The sequence below is a fragment of the Podarcis bocagei genome, assembly GCF_964188305.1.
Source record: "Podarcis bocagei genome assembly, chromosome: Z".
NCBI lineage: Eukaryota > Metazoa > Chordata > Lepidosauria > Squamata > Lacertidae > Podarcis > Podarcis bocagei.
The window spans coordinates 35,194,005-35,211,806 of NC_138140.1; the positions used below are offsets into that span (position 1 = coordinate 35,194,005).

Sequence of the window (17,802 nt, forward strand, 5' to 3'; positions counted from 1 at the left end):
CAAATTAATAGACCGATACCTAGTGCAAACTGAGTACACTTTTTTCTCCTCCATCACAACTTTGATGACAAAGCTGTGGAGATAAAATTCATATCTATATCAAGGGTTCAGTTCCTTCAGCCCCTCTGTTTCCCAACTCCATTGTTGTTCCATAATGTACAAAAATGATCTTAGAATCATAGAGTTGGAATAGACCACAAGGGCCAACCCTCTGCCAAGCAGAAGCACTCCTGACATATGGTTGTCTTTTTTTTAAAATAATATTTATTACTTTTCCAACAGTTTAAACAATACAAAAAAGAACAATACAATACAATACAAAAACACTACAAAACACTAACACATTAGACTAACAAAACAGAACAAAAAACACATCAAACAACATCAAATCAACATCAAACAATTTGATATCTTATCTTTCATTCACTTATTTCAACGGCCTCCTCACACCTCCCTTTTTGTGTTCCACTTCTGTTAATTGTTTCAGCAATTCCTTTCCATCTTCCTCTGTTTTCTATCCTGTAATTGTCTTAACACATTCTAACCTTATTTTTTCCTTTAATACTCTATTAATCTATTTATACTTAGTTCCTTATAACATTTCTACTAAAGCCATATAACTCCATTCCAACATTTTTCTAACATTCATTAATTTTACAGTATTTCTGTAAATAGTCTTTAAACTTTTTCCAGTCTTCTTCCACCGACTCTTCTCCCTGGTCTCGGATTCTGCCAGTCATTTCCGCCAATTCCATGTAGTCCATCAACTTCATCTGCCATTCTTCCCGGGTGGGTAAATCTTGTGTCTTCCAATACTTTGCAATAAGTATTCTTGCTGCTGTTGTTGCATACATAAAAAAAGTTCTATCCTTCTTTAGCACCATTTGGCCAACCATGCCCAGGAGAAAGGCCTCTGGTTTCTTCAGAAAGGTATATTTGAATATCTTTTTCATTTCGTTATAAATCATCTCCCAGAATGTCTTAATCCTTGGGCATGTCCACCAAAGGTGAAAGAATGTACCTTCAGTCTCATTACATTTCCAACATTTATTGTCGGGCAAATGGTAAATTTTTTCAAGCTTGACTGGTGTCATGTACCACCTATAAATCATTTTCATTAAATTTTCTCTTAGGGAATTACATGCCGTGAATTTCATGCCTGTGGTCCATAACTGTTCCCAGTCAGCCATCATTATGTTATGTCCAACATCTTGTGCCCATTTTGACATATGGTTGTCAAGCCTCTGCTTAAAGACCTCCAAAGAAGGAGACTCCACCACACTCCTTGGCAGCAAATTCCACTGTTGAACAGTTCTTACTGTCAGGAAGTTCTTCCTAATGTTTAGGTGGAATCTTCTTTCTTGTAATTTGGATCCATTGCTCTGTGTCCGCTTCTCTGAAGCAGCAGAAAACAACCTTTCTCCCTCCTCTATGTGACATCCTTTTATATATTTGAACATGGCTATCATATCATCCCTTAACCTCCTCTTCTCCAGACTAAACATGCCCAGCTCCCTTAGCCGTTCCTCATAAGGCATCGTTTCCAGGCCTTTGACCATTTTGGTTGCCCTCCTCTGGACACGTTCCAGTTTGTCTGTGTCCTTCTTGAACTGTGGTGCCCAGAACTGGACACAGTACTCCAGGTGAGGTCTGACCAGAGCAGAATACAGTGGCACTATTACTTCCCTTGATCTAGATCACGGGTGTCAAACACAAGGCCCGCAGGCCAAATCCGGCCCGCCAGACCTCGTCATGTGGCCCGTGGCATCAAGGGCGAAGAAGCGAGCTTCTCATCCTTTTTACTGGTCCCGACCCAGATTTTAGGGTCCGCACTCCGGCGGAGGCTCTCTGCCTTTCTAAAAAGTGACCCACGCAAACAGCCTTCCCTGCCTGCTTGCAGACAGGGCTCCAACCGAAGCGCCCCGTCGGCGCTGCCTACCGGCCGGTCCCACAACTTTCGCCTGCCTCGCGGGCCGGGCAAAGAGGCTTTCTGCTCGCTCGGTCCAGTCCGGGGCTCGCTGTGGAGGAGGCGGTCCCGCGAAGCCGAGCTTGGAGCCGGCTGCCTCCGCCCCTCTAAGCCTCCCAGGCGCGGCTGCTTGAGGGGGCGGGTTGCGCGCGGGGCAACTTTTGGAGCGCGAGGGAGCCGCGGAGGCTGGCAGCGAGGGCAGGGAGCGAGAGCCACGCTTGGGACGCCGCTCGCTCACTCGCTCGGGCCACAAGAAGAGGCCACTGCGGCGCTGCAGCTGGCGAGGAGATGGCTGGGGGCGCGGGCGGCGGGGCCAGGGGCTGGCTGGGGGTCGCCCTGGTGGATAAGTAGCGGGGCCGGCAGGTGGGGAAGGGAACGGCGGAGGCGAGTGGAGAGCGGGGACCCAGCGCAGGTCTTGCCGCAGGCGGCGCGCCCCCGCTGGGCTGGAAGAGGCGAAGCTGCTGCCGGTTCAGCTGCGCAGAGTGGGGTGGAGGGAGGCGGGCGGGCGGTGTGCCACACAGCAAAGCAGGGGCGCCTCCCACCCCGAAGAGGACCGCGCCAGCATCTGGGCGGCTGGAGCAAAGTGGGAGCCTGCCAGCAACTTGGCTGCGGGAGCCTGGCTACGAAACACCGCCCCCCTCCCCACGCCAACACATTGGCTTTCTCCGGGCCGGAGGACTTGGCAGATAGCCCCCTCCCCGGGAGCAACTGCAGCAGCTCGGGGCCCTAGCAGGACATCCTGGCCACCTGCGCTCGCGGTGCCGCTGGGGCTCCCTTGCAAGGAAGAAACTGCTGCTGCCCAAACTGCAGCTCCGTATCCTCCGACTCCTGAGTGCGGCGGCAGGGCTGGGGGAGGCAACATTTGCTTCTGCTCTGCTCTGTTGGGACAGGCTCCTGTCTCCTCCCCGTTGGAGCTCCAGTCTGCCTGGAAGCCCATCTCATCATCTTTTTAAAAAATCATTATTATTTCTTCTTCTATTCTTATTTAAAATCGTACTGGAATAGGTATATTAAATAGTGTATAGGTTCAAGACAACACACACCAGTGCCTAAGGAAAAATAACTTTGATAAAGTCCTACAGATACAACCGGCCCTTTGAGGGTGACCAAACTCTTGATGTGGCCCCCGATGAATTTGAGTTTGACACCCCTGATCTAGATGCTATACTCCTATTGATGCAGCCCAGAATTGCATTGGCTTTTTTAGCTACCGCGTCACACTGTTGGCTCATGTCAAGTTTGTGGTCAACCAAGACTCCTAGATCCTTTTCACATGTACTGCTCTCAAGCCAGGTGTCCCCCATCTTGTATTTGTGCCTCTCATTTTTTTTGCTCAAGTGCAATACTTTACATTTCTCCCTGTTAAAATTCATCTTGTTTGTTTTGGCCCAGTTCTCTAATCTGTCAAGGTCGTTTTGAAGTGTGATCCTGTCCTCTGGGGTGTTAGCCACCCCTCCCAGGGGTGTCTCCTAAAACATCAGTACATGGTCCCACTTTTCCTAGATGAAGTCAGGGTGCAACTGTAGCATTCACTGACACTGGTTGGTGTATGGTGTCACAGCTAACCATTTGCCTTTTAAGTTCTTGTGAAAACCTATAAGACATTGTATCCTGCATATAAAACCAGCTGCATTTTCAATACAGTGGTACCTCGGATTACATACGCTTCAGGTTACATACGCTTCAGGTTACAGACTCCACTAACCCAGAAATAGTACCTCAGGTTAAGAACTTTGCTTCAGGATGAGAACAGAAATCGTGCTCCAGGGTGCAGCAGCAGCAGGAGGCCCCATTAGCTAAAGTCTTCAGGTTAAGAACGGACCTCCGGAACGAAATAAGTACTTAAGCCGAGGTACCACAGTAATACATTTTTGTGCCATTTGCATACTATGTTTCACATAAAACTTTTCTTGGATTTGCTCAGCGTAGAAGTAAGTTTGCTGGTCACTCGGGTTGTGATTTTTTCATTCCTCATAATACTGACACAATGACTTTCTAGTAACCAAAGGTTTTTTAATAGTCTGTACTGATGAGACATTCAATACCTCTGGGTGTCTTTTCAAATAAAACGAAGAAGCCCAAAATGCTTGTGATCCATGTCATTCCTCTATCTTCTAAGGGTGATACTCTTCCCCAGTGGCAGTACAAAGTGGGCAGCCACAAATTCACCAAATAGTAATTGTGCGGAGTAGCTCAAATTGTCCCCACTCTGAATTGGAGAGACAGTTGAGCAGGAGTCCTGAGGATGACTCCTAGTTCTGTCCTGGGGCATCTCTTCTCTTCCTACCAGTGCAAGACATCCACTCAGTACTGCAATAAGAAAGCAGCAAAGTATAGTTAGCTCTCACACATTGCAGTGTACATGTGGAGAACCTCCAGATGTTGTTGGCCTCCCAACTGGCTGTGCTGGCTGGGACTGATGAGAGTTGGTGTCTGACAACATCTGGAGGGCCCTAGCTTCTCCATCCCTGTTTTACTGCAAATGCAGGCTATGTTGGACATTTGCTTTTTGTAAAGTAAAAAGAATCTGAACAGATTGGGGGGTGGGTAATAGTAGCTCCGTATTAGGTAATATAATCTGTGCCTTTTATCAAGTTCCAGCTTCATTTTTTTTATAATAATATTTATTAGTTTTCCAACAAATTGAACACAACATTACAAAAAGCTACAAAAGAAAAAAACATACAATAATACAATACAATACAAAAAAACAAACTGCAAAACACTAACATACAGCTAACAAAACACAACAAAAACCATTTAAAACAGAGTCCAATTTGATATCTTATCTTTCTTTCACTAATTTCCATGACCTCCTCACACCTCCCTTTTTGTATTCCACTTCTATTGATTGTTTCAGCAATTCCTTTCCATCTTCCTCTGTTTTCTATCCTGTAATTGTCTTAACACATTCTAACCTTATTTTTCCCTTTAATACTCTAATAATCTATTTATACTTAATTCCTTATAACATTTCTACTAAAGCCATATAACTTCATTCCAACATCTTTCTAACATTCTTTAATTTTACAGTATTTCTGTAAATAGTCTTTAAACTTTTTCCAGTCTTCTTCCACCGACTCTTCTCCCTGGTCTCGGATTCTGCCAGTTATCAAGTTCCAGCTTCAGCAGCTGGCATCTGCATTTAAAAAGGTCTCAGGTAACAGAGCTCTTCCTAAGACCTTGGAGAGTAACTTCATAGACTACTAGTGGACCAACAGTCTTAGGGCAAGGGAAGGAAAATGATCATCCCAAGGGCCATATTCCCTTCTGGCAACCTTCTGGGGGCCACATGGCAGTGGTGAGTGGGGCCAGAGGCAAAAGTAACACATATAAAATTTACCTTTGTACAAATGCAGTAGGATAGTTTATACACAAACACCTGTATTCTCCATTCAGAAAAGCAATGGGTCTTACCTGAGTTCCAACCAGGCAAAAACACTCTGGATGTGAAGCAGAGACAGTGGGCAGGTGACTTGAGATGGGGTGATGTTGCTTGGGGAGATAGGCCTGGAGCATGATATTCAGCCCCCAGGTCTTTTTTACCCAACCCCTGACTAAGGGTGAAGGGCTATACTTCAGCATTGGAGCATCTGCTTTGCATGAAGGTCTTGGGTTCAATCTCTGGCATATCTAGATAAGGCTGGGAGATACTCCTGTCTGAAATCCTGCTGCCAGTCAGTATAGACCATTGGTAGATTGGGACCTACTACAGTGCTGTGGTCTGATCTGATCTAAGGTGGGTCACAACAGCAGTGCTACCGCATTCAAATATATGGTGGTAAATTAATAAATGGGTCCTCAGATACATGTTTGGATTAAAGATGAGTCCTCTGTCTAAAAGGGTTGAAGGCTACTGCTGTGGACAAAATTAATCCAATGGTTTGACTAATATGCTCCTATGTTCTGTGTCTAATTTTTATACAGCACAGTTCCTTCTTTCCAAATGTACATTGCAATCCATTTTCACCTTTGAGCTGAATAAGAAAGTGGAGTTCCTTTCTGCTCTGACACCAAGGGCTGCTTTTTACACCAGCTTGGAAGCTTTTAAGCACTCCTTCACTTCTCCTCTTGGCTATTAAAAGAATTAAGGGATGCAGTTCCAAGTCAAAATCGTTTAACTCTATGGAGCAAACTGCACAATGTCCTGGAGATCAATAACATAGCTACTCTCAATAAGCCAGTGCCATGGAACTGGAAGAGGAACAGCGATATAGCGGTTCAGTTGACCTTTCTATACATAGTCTCTGGTGTTTTATTTGTTGGATTGGATCTAGACTTATTTATACTTGGGGCGGATTCAAATCAGTGGAAATAGGGTTACTTCTATCCTTGTTGTTGTTATAGGCTGACAGTGTTTTTGCATGAATGCTCTCAAACACAGGTCTTGCTTACTACATTTCTAAGACACCTAAAGGCAAGTCTTAGATCACCACACTGTGCCTTTATCATGTGTTTGTGCCTCAGAAAAGCACTTTAGTTGCCCTTCTTTAATGCTGACACAGAGGGTTGTGGCTCTTGCCTCAGCTGCAGCAGGGATGACTACCCTGAGATTTGGAGGGAATGCTGAAATCTTGCCTAAAAGTCTGCAAAGTAGCTTGTGCCTTCTGGCATTCTGCCCCAAGAGCAGCTGATGGGGTCATCATGATTCGTTTATGATTGCAGAGGAAGCGATACACAACACCCAGAAACTTGATCCTTTGTCCTGGGTATTGAGGCCGGACTGTTCCCTCCTCAGTCCCATAGTCTCATGGCATCTGGCAGATATGATAAGGCCTGTAAATAGCTTTATCTCCCCGTACGAAACATGCTACCAATGGTTACTAACCAAGAAAGCTATGTTCTACCTCCACTGCCAGAGGCAGTATTCCTCTGAATACCAGCTGCGTTGCTGGGAATTACAAGTGGGGTGAGTGCTGTTGTGGCTCAGGTCTTGCCTGTGAGCATCTCATAGGCATCTGGTTGGCCACTGCAAAAACAGGTTTTGGACGGGATGGTACTCTGGCCTGATCCAGTACAGTTGTTCTTCTGGTAATGGAGAATCATAGAATTTTAGAGTTGGAAGGGATCCCGAGAGTCATCTAGTCTAACCCCCTGCAATGCAAGAATCTCAAATGAAACATCCACAACAGATGGCCATCCAACCTCTGCTTAAAAACCTCCAAGGAAGGAGGGACCACCACCTCCCAAGGGAGACTGTTCCACTGTCTAAGCAGCTCTTACTGTCAGAAAATTCTTCCTGGTGTTGAGTCAGAATCTCCTTTCTTCTAACTTGAAGCCATTGATTTGACTACTACCCTCCAGAGCAGGAGAAAACAAGCTTGCTCCATCTTCCATGTGACAGCCCTTGGGATGTTTGATACAGATATATTCCAATGGCATATGTTCACAGTCTCATAGGAATCTGCCTTAAACATAGTCAGACCACTGTCCATCTAGGTCAGTGTTGGCTACACTGAGTGGCAGCAGCTCTCCAGAGTTTCAGTCAGAGAACATTTCCAACCCAACCTGGAAGTGTCAGAAATTGAACCTTGGGACTTTCTGCATGCAAAGTAGATGCTATCCTACTCAACAATGGCCCTTAGGGTGTTTGTCACCTGCATCCCAAGATGCCTGGAACAGCAAATTCCCAGTACTGTCTGTTATCCCCTATCTATAAGCACATTTTCCCAGACACTGCCCCTGCAAGCAACAGCAGAGTGGAAATACAGTGTTGTTTGGAAGCATTGAAGCATAAGGCTTTCTATTTCATACCCAGCCTGTTTATAACGGAGGGAGGAAGTCTGAAATAAATCAACCACTTTGCTTTGACGCAAGTGGCAATTGGGGGAGATAAGATACATTAGTGAAGGCTGTCCACCCCTCCTAACATGACCACACATCCTGAATGGCACGTAGGACAAAGTGCAGGATAGCTGAGAAAGGTGCTAAAGATGCACATCCTGGGCAAGAGGAGGTCTCTTGTTTTCTTTGTTTGCCTTTGCACCCTGCCTTTGCCTGCTGGCAGAAGGTCACCAAAAATTGACACAACCACATAATACATTTAAAGCACATGGCTCCCCGCCCCCTCCAAATATTGGGAGCTATTTTGTTAAGGGTGCTGAGGATTGTAGTTCTGTGGGGGGCAAACTACAGTTCTCAGGTTTCTTAAGGGGAAGCCACGATTGTGAAAGTACTGCACTATAAATGTGCTATAAATGTGTGGGTGTGACCTTAGATCAGTGTTTCCCACACTTGGGTCTCCAGCTGTTTTGGGGTGACAGATCCTTTCATCCCTAGCTAGCAGGACCAGTGGTCCGGGATGATGGGAACTGAAGTCCAAAAACAGCTAGAGACCCAAGTATCTATGGGCTGAGGACAGGCGATTTGAAATTAAAGGCTAGTACTGGCATCACTTTTTTTTTGTAAATAATTTTTTTATTAATTTTCACAGATAGTAAACAATAAAAGAAGGATACAAAAATCAAACCACAATCTAATATTTGAACTTCTAATAAGTAATCCTGCTATTTTGCAAGTCTTCTTTTGAGGTTATTTAAACTTCAAGGCTTCCTTCCACCCCCTTCTACTGGTTCTTTGCATCTTACATCATTCTCTGCATTTTGTTATCATTTTTATCCAATTGTTACTCCTTATCATTTTCTAGTTCCTTACTGCTTACAAGTGCTTAATCGAACCCTGTCAATGTACCAACTTGTTTACAATATTTCTGCAAATACACAATACTTTCCCCCCATTCTTTTTTAAACTTCTAATTGTCAGAGTCTCTGAGTTTTGCTGTCAGCTTTGCCATTTCTGCATATTCCATAAGTTTTATTTGTCATTCTTCTATTGTTGGCAACTGTTCTTCTTTCCATCTTTGGGCTAACAGGATCCGGGCTGCTGTTGTGGCGTACGTAAATACTTTCTTCTGTTCTTTGGGAATTTCTGTTCCTGTTACACCTAATAAAAAAGCTTCTGTTTTTCTTTTTTAAGTTAGCTTAAATATACTCTTCAATTCATTATATATCATTTCCCAGCGGTTTTTAATAACCTTACATTCCCATCACATACGACAGGATGTACCCTCTTTTTTTCTGCATTTCCAACACTTATTAGAACTTGTTTTATACAGCTTAGCAAGTTTTACCGGTGTTATATACCACCGATACATCCTTTTCGTATAGTTCTCTTTAACTCTGCTACATCCAGTAAATTTGAGATCCACCTTCCAAAGTTTTCCCCAGTCATTCATTTGTACATTATGTCCCAGATCCTTTGTCCACTTTATCATTACACACTTAACCTCTTCATCTTTAGTTTCCCATTCCAACAACAAATTAAACATTTTTGACAGTAATTTTATATTATCCTCCACTGTTTCTCTTTGAAATCTTGATATGGTGCAACTAAATCCTTTCTTTTTATCATTTTTAAAAGTTTCATTTAGTTGAAAGTATTGTAACCAATCTGTTACTTTCTCCCAGATTTCCTCAAAATCTTTCAACTTTAATTGATTATCCACTTCTATCAACAGCTCTCTGTACATTGGCCATTTAGTCCTCATGTTAACCTTTTTTTACTGATATTACTTCTATGGGTGAGATCCACCATGGTGTCTTTTGTTCTAATAAATCCTTATATCTCTGCACTTTGGCTTTATTATACCATAAATACGCATGCCAACCAAATCTATTGTCATGTCCTTCCAAATCTAAAAGATCTGTGTTTTCTAATTTAACCCAGTCCCGAATCCAACAGATATAGGATGATTCATAATATATCTTTAAATCTGGTAGGGAGAAATCTCCGCTATCTTTAAGATCTGTAAGAAGTTTATATTTTATTCTCAGTCTCTTCCCTTTCCAGATAAATCTCATAGTATCTTTCTGCCATTTTTTGAAGCATCTCATATTGCTTATCACCAGGACCGACTGAAACAGAAATAACATTTTTGGCAATAAGTTCATTTTAATCACCGATATTCTTCCCAAAAGTGACAAATTCATCCGTCCCCAAATCTCTAAATTATTTTTTATTTATTTCCATACCTTTTCATAGTTGTCTTTAAATACATTAATATTGTTAGCTGTTGACCATATTCCCAGATATTTAACCTTTTTGTAAATTTCTATTTCTAAGTCCTGTTTAATCTCTTTTTTATCTTTTCCTGATACATTTTTCACTATCAACTTAGTTTTATTTTTGTTCAACTTAAAGCCAGCCACCTGTCCAAATTCATGAATTTTCTTTAGGACTTTCAGAAGAGAATTTTTTGGATCCTCCACTGTTATTACAATATCCTCAGCATACGCCTTCAGTTTATATGCTTTATTTCCAACTGTTATACCTCTGATAGTTTCATCTGCCCTAATATTTCTCACAAGGACCTCTAATGTCAAACAAACAAACAAACAAACAAACAAACAAACAAACGTGACAAGGGACAGCCTTGTCTTGTCCCTTTCTGTATCTTACATTTCTCTGTTATCACATTGTTTACAATTAATCTGGCATTTTGTTCTGAATATATTGCTTCTATTCCTTTCCTAAATTTCTCTCCAAAATTCATTTCCTCAAGTTCTTTTTCCTCATCAATAAACATCAATGCTGCTTGCTTTTCATTTCTTACTTCCAGGTATTCTATTACATCAATAATATTCCTAATATTGTCCTTCATCTGTCGACCTGGAAGGAATCCTGCCTGGTCCTGGTGTTATTGGTCCTGGTACTATTTCTAATAGTATTGCTTTAATTCTGTTTACCGTTATATTTGCAAACAGTTTATAATCATTGTTCAATAATGAAATTTGTCTATAATGTGTAACCAGTGTCAAGTCTGTCTCTTGTTTAGGCACTAAAGTTATGTAGGCCTCTTTCCACATTTCTGGTCCCTTCCCCTTTTCCAGAATTCCATTCATTACATTCAGTAATGGGTTAATTACCAGCTTCTGTAACTTCTTATAATATTTGGACTAAGGTTGTCCAGTCCTGGTGATTTCCCTATTTTAGCATTATTAATTGCTTCAGAGACCTCAGAGAAATTTACTGGTGTATTTAATGTAATTAATTTTCCTGTTTGAATTTTTGGTAATTTACTTTGTCTTATATAACTTTCAATTTCTTCTCTTTTCTTTTGTCCGATCCAATATAGGTCTGTAATCAATTGTCTTTTCTTTAATCTTTAATTTATTAACAGTGTTTTTAATGCCATCTTTGCTTAATTGCCATGCCAATAGTTTTCCTGGCTTATTGGCATATTCAAAAAATATCAGTGTGTGCTTGCTTCTGCACTTTGCACTGCCTGCTCAACCTGTACATCTTCCAAAGCAACAGATTCCACAGAGACACTATAAATTGATTCTTACGCTCTCATCTCCAAAGTTAACTTGCCCAGTAAAAGTTGTCCTGGAGGCGGGGAGTGTGAAATTACATTTTTGCTAGCAGTCTCACACAATGCAAGAGTTTCTCCCAGAGAGAGCTGTAGCTACATGGGAGCTAGCTGGGATTTTTGCCCTGGGTGAAGCCTCCAGAGGGGCTCCATTGAGGCTGCCAGCCTGTGTGTGTGTGTGTGTGTGTGTGCGCGCGTGCACGCGCAAATATGCATGGGTGTGTGTCCCAAACTGGGTCTTTGACCCAGGTGAATAAAGCCTAGTTTTGCCCCTGCTTCTGCAGGTGAAAGGCACCATGTGTGTCAAAGAACACACCCAAGAAACAACACTCCCCACAGGACCTTTTCTTACCAATCACTCCTCAAGCTGAGCTAGCGAGATGGCAGGCACTGAAGCCACAACCCTGCTGGGAATAGGAGGACGGCTGTCAGCACGAAACAAGGGAAAGACCCTGCTTCGCATGCACAAGCACATTTGATAGATTTGAAGGCGCACTTCCTTCTGCCAATAGGCATAGACCAAGGGGTTGGCCAAAGAGTTGCACAAGCCCATCACCCAGAGGTACTTCTCTAGGAGGCGCTGCAGGGAACAGTGCTGACATGCAACCTGCACGATGCTCCCGACAAAGAAGGGTGACCAGGAGAGCACGAAACACCCCACCAGGATGGTGATGGTGCGCAAAGCCTTTGTGTCGCTGGAGGGCTGAGGGACTCGGCAGGCTGCCTCCAGTCCAATGTGTTCCCGTTCTCGAATCTGCTGGGCGTGGAGGGAGGCGATCTTCAGCAGGTGGCAGTGGAAGTAGATGAAAACAAAGAAAGCTGGGAAGAAAGCCACGCAGAAGAAAGTGAGCATGTAGGTGGGCTGGAAGACTCTGAAGAAGGTGCAGAGCCCTGTGTAGCCATCCGCCTGGAAGCTGTGAGCCATCACAGGGAGGAAGCCAACCAAGCAGGCTAAGAGCCAGAGCCCTGTGATGCAAGCCCCAACAACTGGGCTCCGCATGATTTTAAAGTATTGGAAAGGGTGCTTAACAGCCAAGTACCTGTCAAAGGTGATCAGAATAACAGTGAAGATGGAGGCAGCTGAGGGGCAGGTGATGCAGGCCATTCTCAGGAGGCAGTGCTTTCGGGGTGTCTGGTACTCAGAGCCGGACAGCTCCTCTGTGATCAGACTTGTGATGGTAAATCCAACCAAGAAGTCAGCAACAGCCAGATTTAAAACAAAGCACAGCCCAAGGCAGCCCCCTTTTGAGATCAGCCGTACCAGTGCGACAACCACCAGAGCATTCATCACTAGGATGAGGGAGGCCAGGATCGCAAGTAATACCCCAAACCCAACATTTCCCATGGCAGTTTTTTTCTTTACCAGAAGAAAGGAGCTCTGCTGTCAGTACAAGCAACCCGAGCTGCTTCTTAGGGAAACCACCTTGCTTGCGGAACTTATTTGGAAAAAAATTCAAAACCAGGATATGATGCGTTGAATGAGTGTCTTGCTGTTTCCTGAGAGCCTAGCGCCTTCTGCCACCTTCAGCTCACTAGCCTTGCAAAGTTCATACTGGCAATACCTGTCCAGGTGCTAGGTCTAGTCCCTCCCCCAGTTTCCAGACAACCTGAGAGAGGAGAGGGGAAATGCTTCCTGCAACTTTGCTGTACAAGCAAAGGCCACATTCTCTATTTACCTCTGATAGTGTGTCTCTAGGTTCCACAGTACTCTCAAAATGGCATGCCTTTGTGATGAAGCCATCAGTTTGTGTTTGTACTGTATTGTATTCCTTACATTCCTAAGTTTTCTTGACAGAAAAGTCTTTTTCTACTTGTACATTTCCTTGAGTAGCCATGCATGGTAAGCTAATCATGGCAATATCATACCACTTTAAACAGTTGTGACTTTTATTTTTTCCATTTCTGAAAATACTTGTAACAACCACTTTGTACCCCACACTAATAAACATTTCATGTACAGACAACGTAAATGATACAGTCAAACATTAAGCAGGTTTGTATAACGCTTGAAGCTGATTTGTATTAGTTAAGAGTCTTCTCATTTCTATTTGGTGGTGAGACAACTAAAATGTTGCAAAATATGAGAAGGAAGCCATTAACCTTAGAGTAAAAGTCCCCTGTGAATTTTGATGAGGACATTAGAATTTTACAGCAACTGTCGGGTGGGGGAGGCATGAAGATATTCCCCATTGACTTTCTTTAATAATATTCCACTTGGGACATCTTATAGGACCCACTAACCCCTTGCAGAAACAAAAGAATTCTAAAAGGAAATGGCCACATCTTCAAAGAAAGCAGAAATGAAGTTATTTTGAAAGTCTGAAATCAAATAAGATTCTTGGAACTGACCCTATAAAGGAAGCCAGAGATGGGTATTGGGGTTAAGTTAAAAAGAATAGGGAGAAAAACCGTGAGCATGTATTCTTGTTTAACTGTTTCCGACCACTTAGTTCAATAACATGACGGACTAGCCCTACTCCTGTCTGTATGGTACTCTCCAGATCATCTCTGAGAATGTTGCAGGATGGAGATGTTAACTGATGAACCCTAAATTTCTGCAGTACCTATAGTTCTTTGTTGTTATTGGAACAACCTTCAGTGTGCTGTCTGTGAGGAAGAAAGAGTGGCAAGTTTTATATACCGTACTTTCTGAGGATCCTACTATTTAAGCAGGCTTTCCTTTGCTCTTAAGATTCATGATGCTGCTGTTTTATTATTTATATATAATTGAATGTTTTATCGATGGATTGTGTTTTTACTGATGTATTTATCTGCATTTTTGGTTACAACGTTTGGTTCTCAATAATTATATTGTTTCTATGCAGAGCACTTAGGGATTTTGTATATTAAGTGCTAACAGAAATATTTGTTAGGATAATAATAAATAAGTAAATAAATATTGCACAAACTTTTGAGTTCTCCAGAACTCTTCCGTGCTCCCTTAAGCAGCACTAAAATCATTTACAGTGGTGCCTCGCAAGACGAAATTAATTCGTTCCACGAGTTTTTTCGTCTAGCGAATTTTTCGTCTTGCGAAGCACGGTGTCGGAAAAGTTTTGGAAAAGCTTCAAAAATCACCAAAGTCTTCAAAAACCTCAAAAAAGGCTACCACACCGCGTTCTATGAGTTGCTCCTCGAAGTCAAGTCGCAATTGTATTAATGGTGTTAAGAAAAAGGAAACAAATTTGCAAGACGTTTTCGTCTTGCGAAGCAAGCCCATAGGGAAATTCGTCTTGCTAAGCAGCTCAAAAACCACAAAACCCTTTCGTCTAGCGAGTTTTTCGTCTTGCGAGGCATTCGTCTTGCGGGGCACCACTGTATTGTGCTTCCTCCATTGTTATGTACTGAGTTGAATAGGATCCAAAATGCAGCAGCCTGATTGGTCCTAGAACAATAGGATTCAGAATGCAGCAGTCTGATTGGTCCTAGAACAATGCAGCAGTATGATTGGTCTGCAGGAGCCACCCAATCAAGCTCTAGATGGAAGTGAATCCACAACCTGATTGGCCTACAGGAGAATCCTGGAATTAGCCAATCACATGCAGCCCATTTTTTAAATAATATATATTGTTACGGTAAAATCTGGGTGCGGGGCTACTCTGCCACCCAGCTCGTTGGACTAGGTCCGCGAAAGAAAATGAGCTCAGCCGGAGACAGGAGCAAACTGCAGAAGATCCAAGTTTATTGCGCAACAGGTTCAATACAAGATTGAACAGCGAGAAAGGGGTGACATGAACTTTTGAAATTTCCCTCCATGTCCCAGAATACAGTGCACCAGATTACATCATGAATACATTAAGAAGAGGTTGGGTTACACAGATTTCATAATGAATACATTAAGAAGAGGTTGGGTTACACAGATTACATCATAAATACATTAAGAAGAGGTTGGGTCACACAGGATTAACATATGGAGGAGGGAGGGGGGAATATGCAGAGCTGGAGATATGCGCAGATAAGCACATCCTGAGTACCTGATAAGAAGACAATGGTCCATGTATGCATGGTCTGCCACCTGGCCTTGCCCGGAGGAAAGGCTTGGCAGAGTGATTTGACAGGATTAGGGTCTTGACACCTTGCTTGAGGGATTATGGAGGACAGGGGAGGTGTCATGGAGTCCTAGAGAAATTGAGCAAATTGGCACATTGATTTTCTATGAATTTTATAGATTTTAGTCCCTTTTGACATTGAAAATGGATATATTGTAGCGAAGAAGGAGGTGAAGAAGACATGCTCCCCCTTCCGTATCAATATAAAGCAGATATTGTGGGGGAATTTCCATTCCTTCTCACCACTATGAGCTGAATAAAGAGAAGGAAATCCACTCTCGACTCCGAGTATATTTCATCCATACTTTGGATGTCAGTATGAGAATAGCATTCCCATGAATGAAAATCAAAGATGCATTGCACACACTCCAAGCTCCCTTTACAGTGTTAACCGCATTATTTATTTCAGAAACTTTATACACTGTTTGTTTGTTTAAAAAAAACCTCAAAGCGGTTTACAAAACGATAAAACAATAAAACCGATTTTTTTAAAAAAATTGCAGCCGTACTTGAATTGAGTGCTGGGGATAAGGAGGGGTATATAAAGCTGAAGCAAAGACAGGCACAAACCTCGTCTGATCTGTGCTACTTTCTGCCCCATACTCACTCATGCACACATGCTGCCAGAGCAGCCTTATCTCTTCTGAACCCTGCGGAGTCCCTGAGACTACATTACCCAGAAGCCTTCACAGCACGGTGAACTCGAGCAGCCAATCAGAGCAGGTGGAAGCGATCTCCCTCTTTAAACCCCACACTTCCCCTTTTTAAAATCCGGCAAATCCCGCCCCCCGGTCCCCCCCCCCACTCCAGCCTTCTGCGCGGCGCACACGAATCTACGGTTGCTCATCATGCTCTCGGGTATTCAAGCCACGCCCCTAGAGACCGCCAATCAACAAGACGGCGTGCAAGGCAGCTCGCAGGCGGGGTTTGCGAAGCGATCGCAACGGCGGGGCCCTCCTGGTGAAAGGATGTTTCGGGAATATCGGCGTCGGAGGACTGCGGGACCAGCAGGTGGGCGTTGCTGGGCAACGGGGCGGGGCGGGGCGGGGCAGGGCGCTGCTTCCTGTCCTGCCGGGATCGGATGGGAGGGTGGATGGAGCGGGGTGGCCTCAACACCGTTGTCATGGGAACCGGCAGCGGCCTGCGCTCTCAAAGAGGGCAGCTCCCCGGTTTTTGCTCATTGGCCCTATTTACCAGGTGCACCAGCCACGATCTGCTCCTCTCAATCGCTGCCCCCTGTTTGGACCCGATTTTGCCTTTTTAATCACCTGGGTGCGGTGGTGTAGTGGTTAGAGTTCTGAATCTAGAACCTCATCTCAGATCCCCGGACCCACTCATGAAGAGCCAGCCGTGCTTTCTTAGCCTACCCTACCTCACAGGGTTGTTGTGAGTATGAATGATTTTGGTTGGTTGGATCGATCCAGTTAAGCCCGCCTCTGAATAGACTAACGGAACTAATTACAGATAGGTAGCCGTGTTGGTCTGCCATAGTCAAAATAAAAAAAATCCTTCCAGTAGCACCTTAAAGACCAACTAAGTTAGTTCTTGGTATGAGCTTTCGTGTGCATGCACACTTCTTCAGATACACTGATGTATATCTGAAGAAGTGTGCATGCACACGAAAGCTCATACCAAGAACTAACTTAGTTGGTCTTTAAGGTGCTACTGGAAGGATTTTTTTTTATTTTAACGGAACTAAGTTAGCCCATGCCTATTTATCTCAATGGGTCTTCTCTGTGTAGGGCTAAGGTTGGCTGTGACCTGCCATTCGCGTCCTGCACCTTCAACATAAATAGTATTTTTCCTCAGGGTGGTTAGTAGAGAAGTGAGAAACAAAAAAAGTGAAATGTAATGATAATAATAAATATTTATAATAATTAGAATTTATTATTTAAGCGAATCGTAATAACAATACAGTGATTTAAAGCAACAGCTAAAGCAGCAACTGCTTATTCAGGCAGCGGGTGAAATCAAACTGCTCTAAGTAGAAAATGCTAGCCTCAGCAGCTCTGTGAATATAGAAATAGAAATGGGTTTTTTGCCTGTAATGCTGGCATTAGCAGTTTTGTGAACATAATTATTTTTGCCTGCCCTCAAATAATAGAATAGTACAGTAATGAGATTTCCAGGTCATCTGTCTTTGGGAGGGCATTCAAAAGGCAAGGAACTGACACAGAAAAGACTTTCTTATAGAGCCATTTTTGCTACCTTGAGCTTCTTGAATAAGCTGTATATAAATGTTTATAATAATTCCCAATTATTTGCCCAGAATTGTATTGTGTAAGTATTTTTTTGCAATATTAACAAACAAAATGTATAATGCTGTTGTAAGTTTGGGGGTTAGTCTTCATGATGCCTGAGTCCGTTCTAATTCATGGGTTCCTGGATCCAGCAGGGGTTAAAATCTAATGGAGGAT

The 17,802-nt window shown here is 43.3% G+C and overlaps 2 protein-coding genes across 4 annotated transcripts in view; one reads left to right on the forward strand and one right to left on the reverse strand.

The window, feature by feature from the left end:
• Positions 1 to 8,441: 8,441 nt before the first annotated feature.
• GPR119 (G protein-coupled receptor 119) lies at positions 8,442 to 14,229 on the reverse strand. The gene is made up of 2 exons (XM_081180091.1): positions 11,689 to 14,229; positions 8,442 to 8,899 (listed from the first exon to the last, which is right to left on the reverse strand). The coding sequence occupies exon 1, from the start codon at positions 12,679 to 12,681 to the stop codon at positions 11,692 to 11,694; it is 990 nt and encodes a 329-aa protein (XP_081036217.1). The 5' UTR covers positions 12,682 to 14,229; the 3' UTR covers positions 8,442 to 8,899; positions 11,689 to 11,691.
• Positions 14,230 to 16,182: 1,953 nt separating this feature from the next.
• ENOX2 (ecto-NOX disulfide-thiol exchanger 2) overlaps positions 16,183 to 17,802 on the forward strand; it is a 46,019-nt gene continuing 44,399 nt past the window's right edge. The window contains exon 1 of one of the 3 annotated variants that reach the window (XM_081179430.1): positions 16,183 to 16,396. In XM_081179430.1, the coding sequence (XP_081035556.1) occupies positions 16,234 to 16,396 (163 nt within the window). In that variant the 5' untranslated portion in view covers positions 16,183 to 16,233. Of the gene's footprint in view, positions 16,397 to 16,486; positions 16,583 to 17,802 lie in introns of those variants that run through there. The other 2 variants (XM_081179429.1, XM_081179433.1) reach the window with 2 other exon arrangements.

Excerpts from the sequence above, each read along its gene's own strand:
- GPR119 (XM_081180091.1), bottom strand. The coding sequence starts at position 12,681 with ATGGGAAATGTTGGGTTTGGGGTATTACTTGCGATCCTGGCCTCCCTC.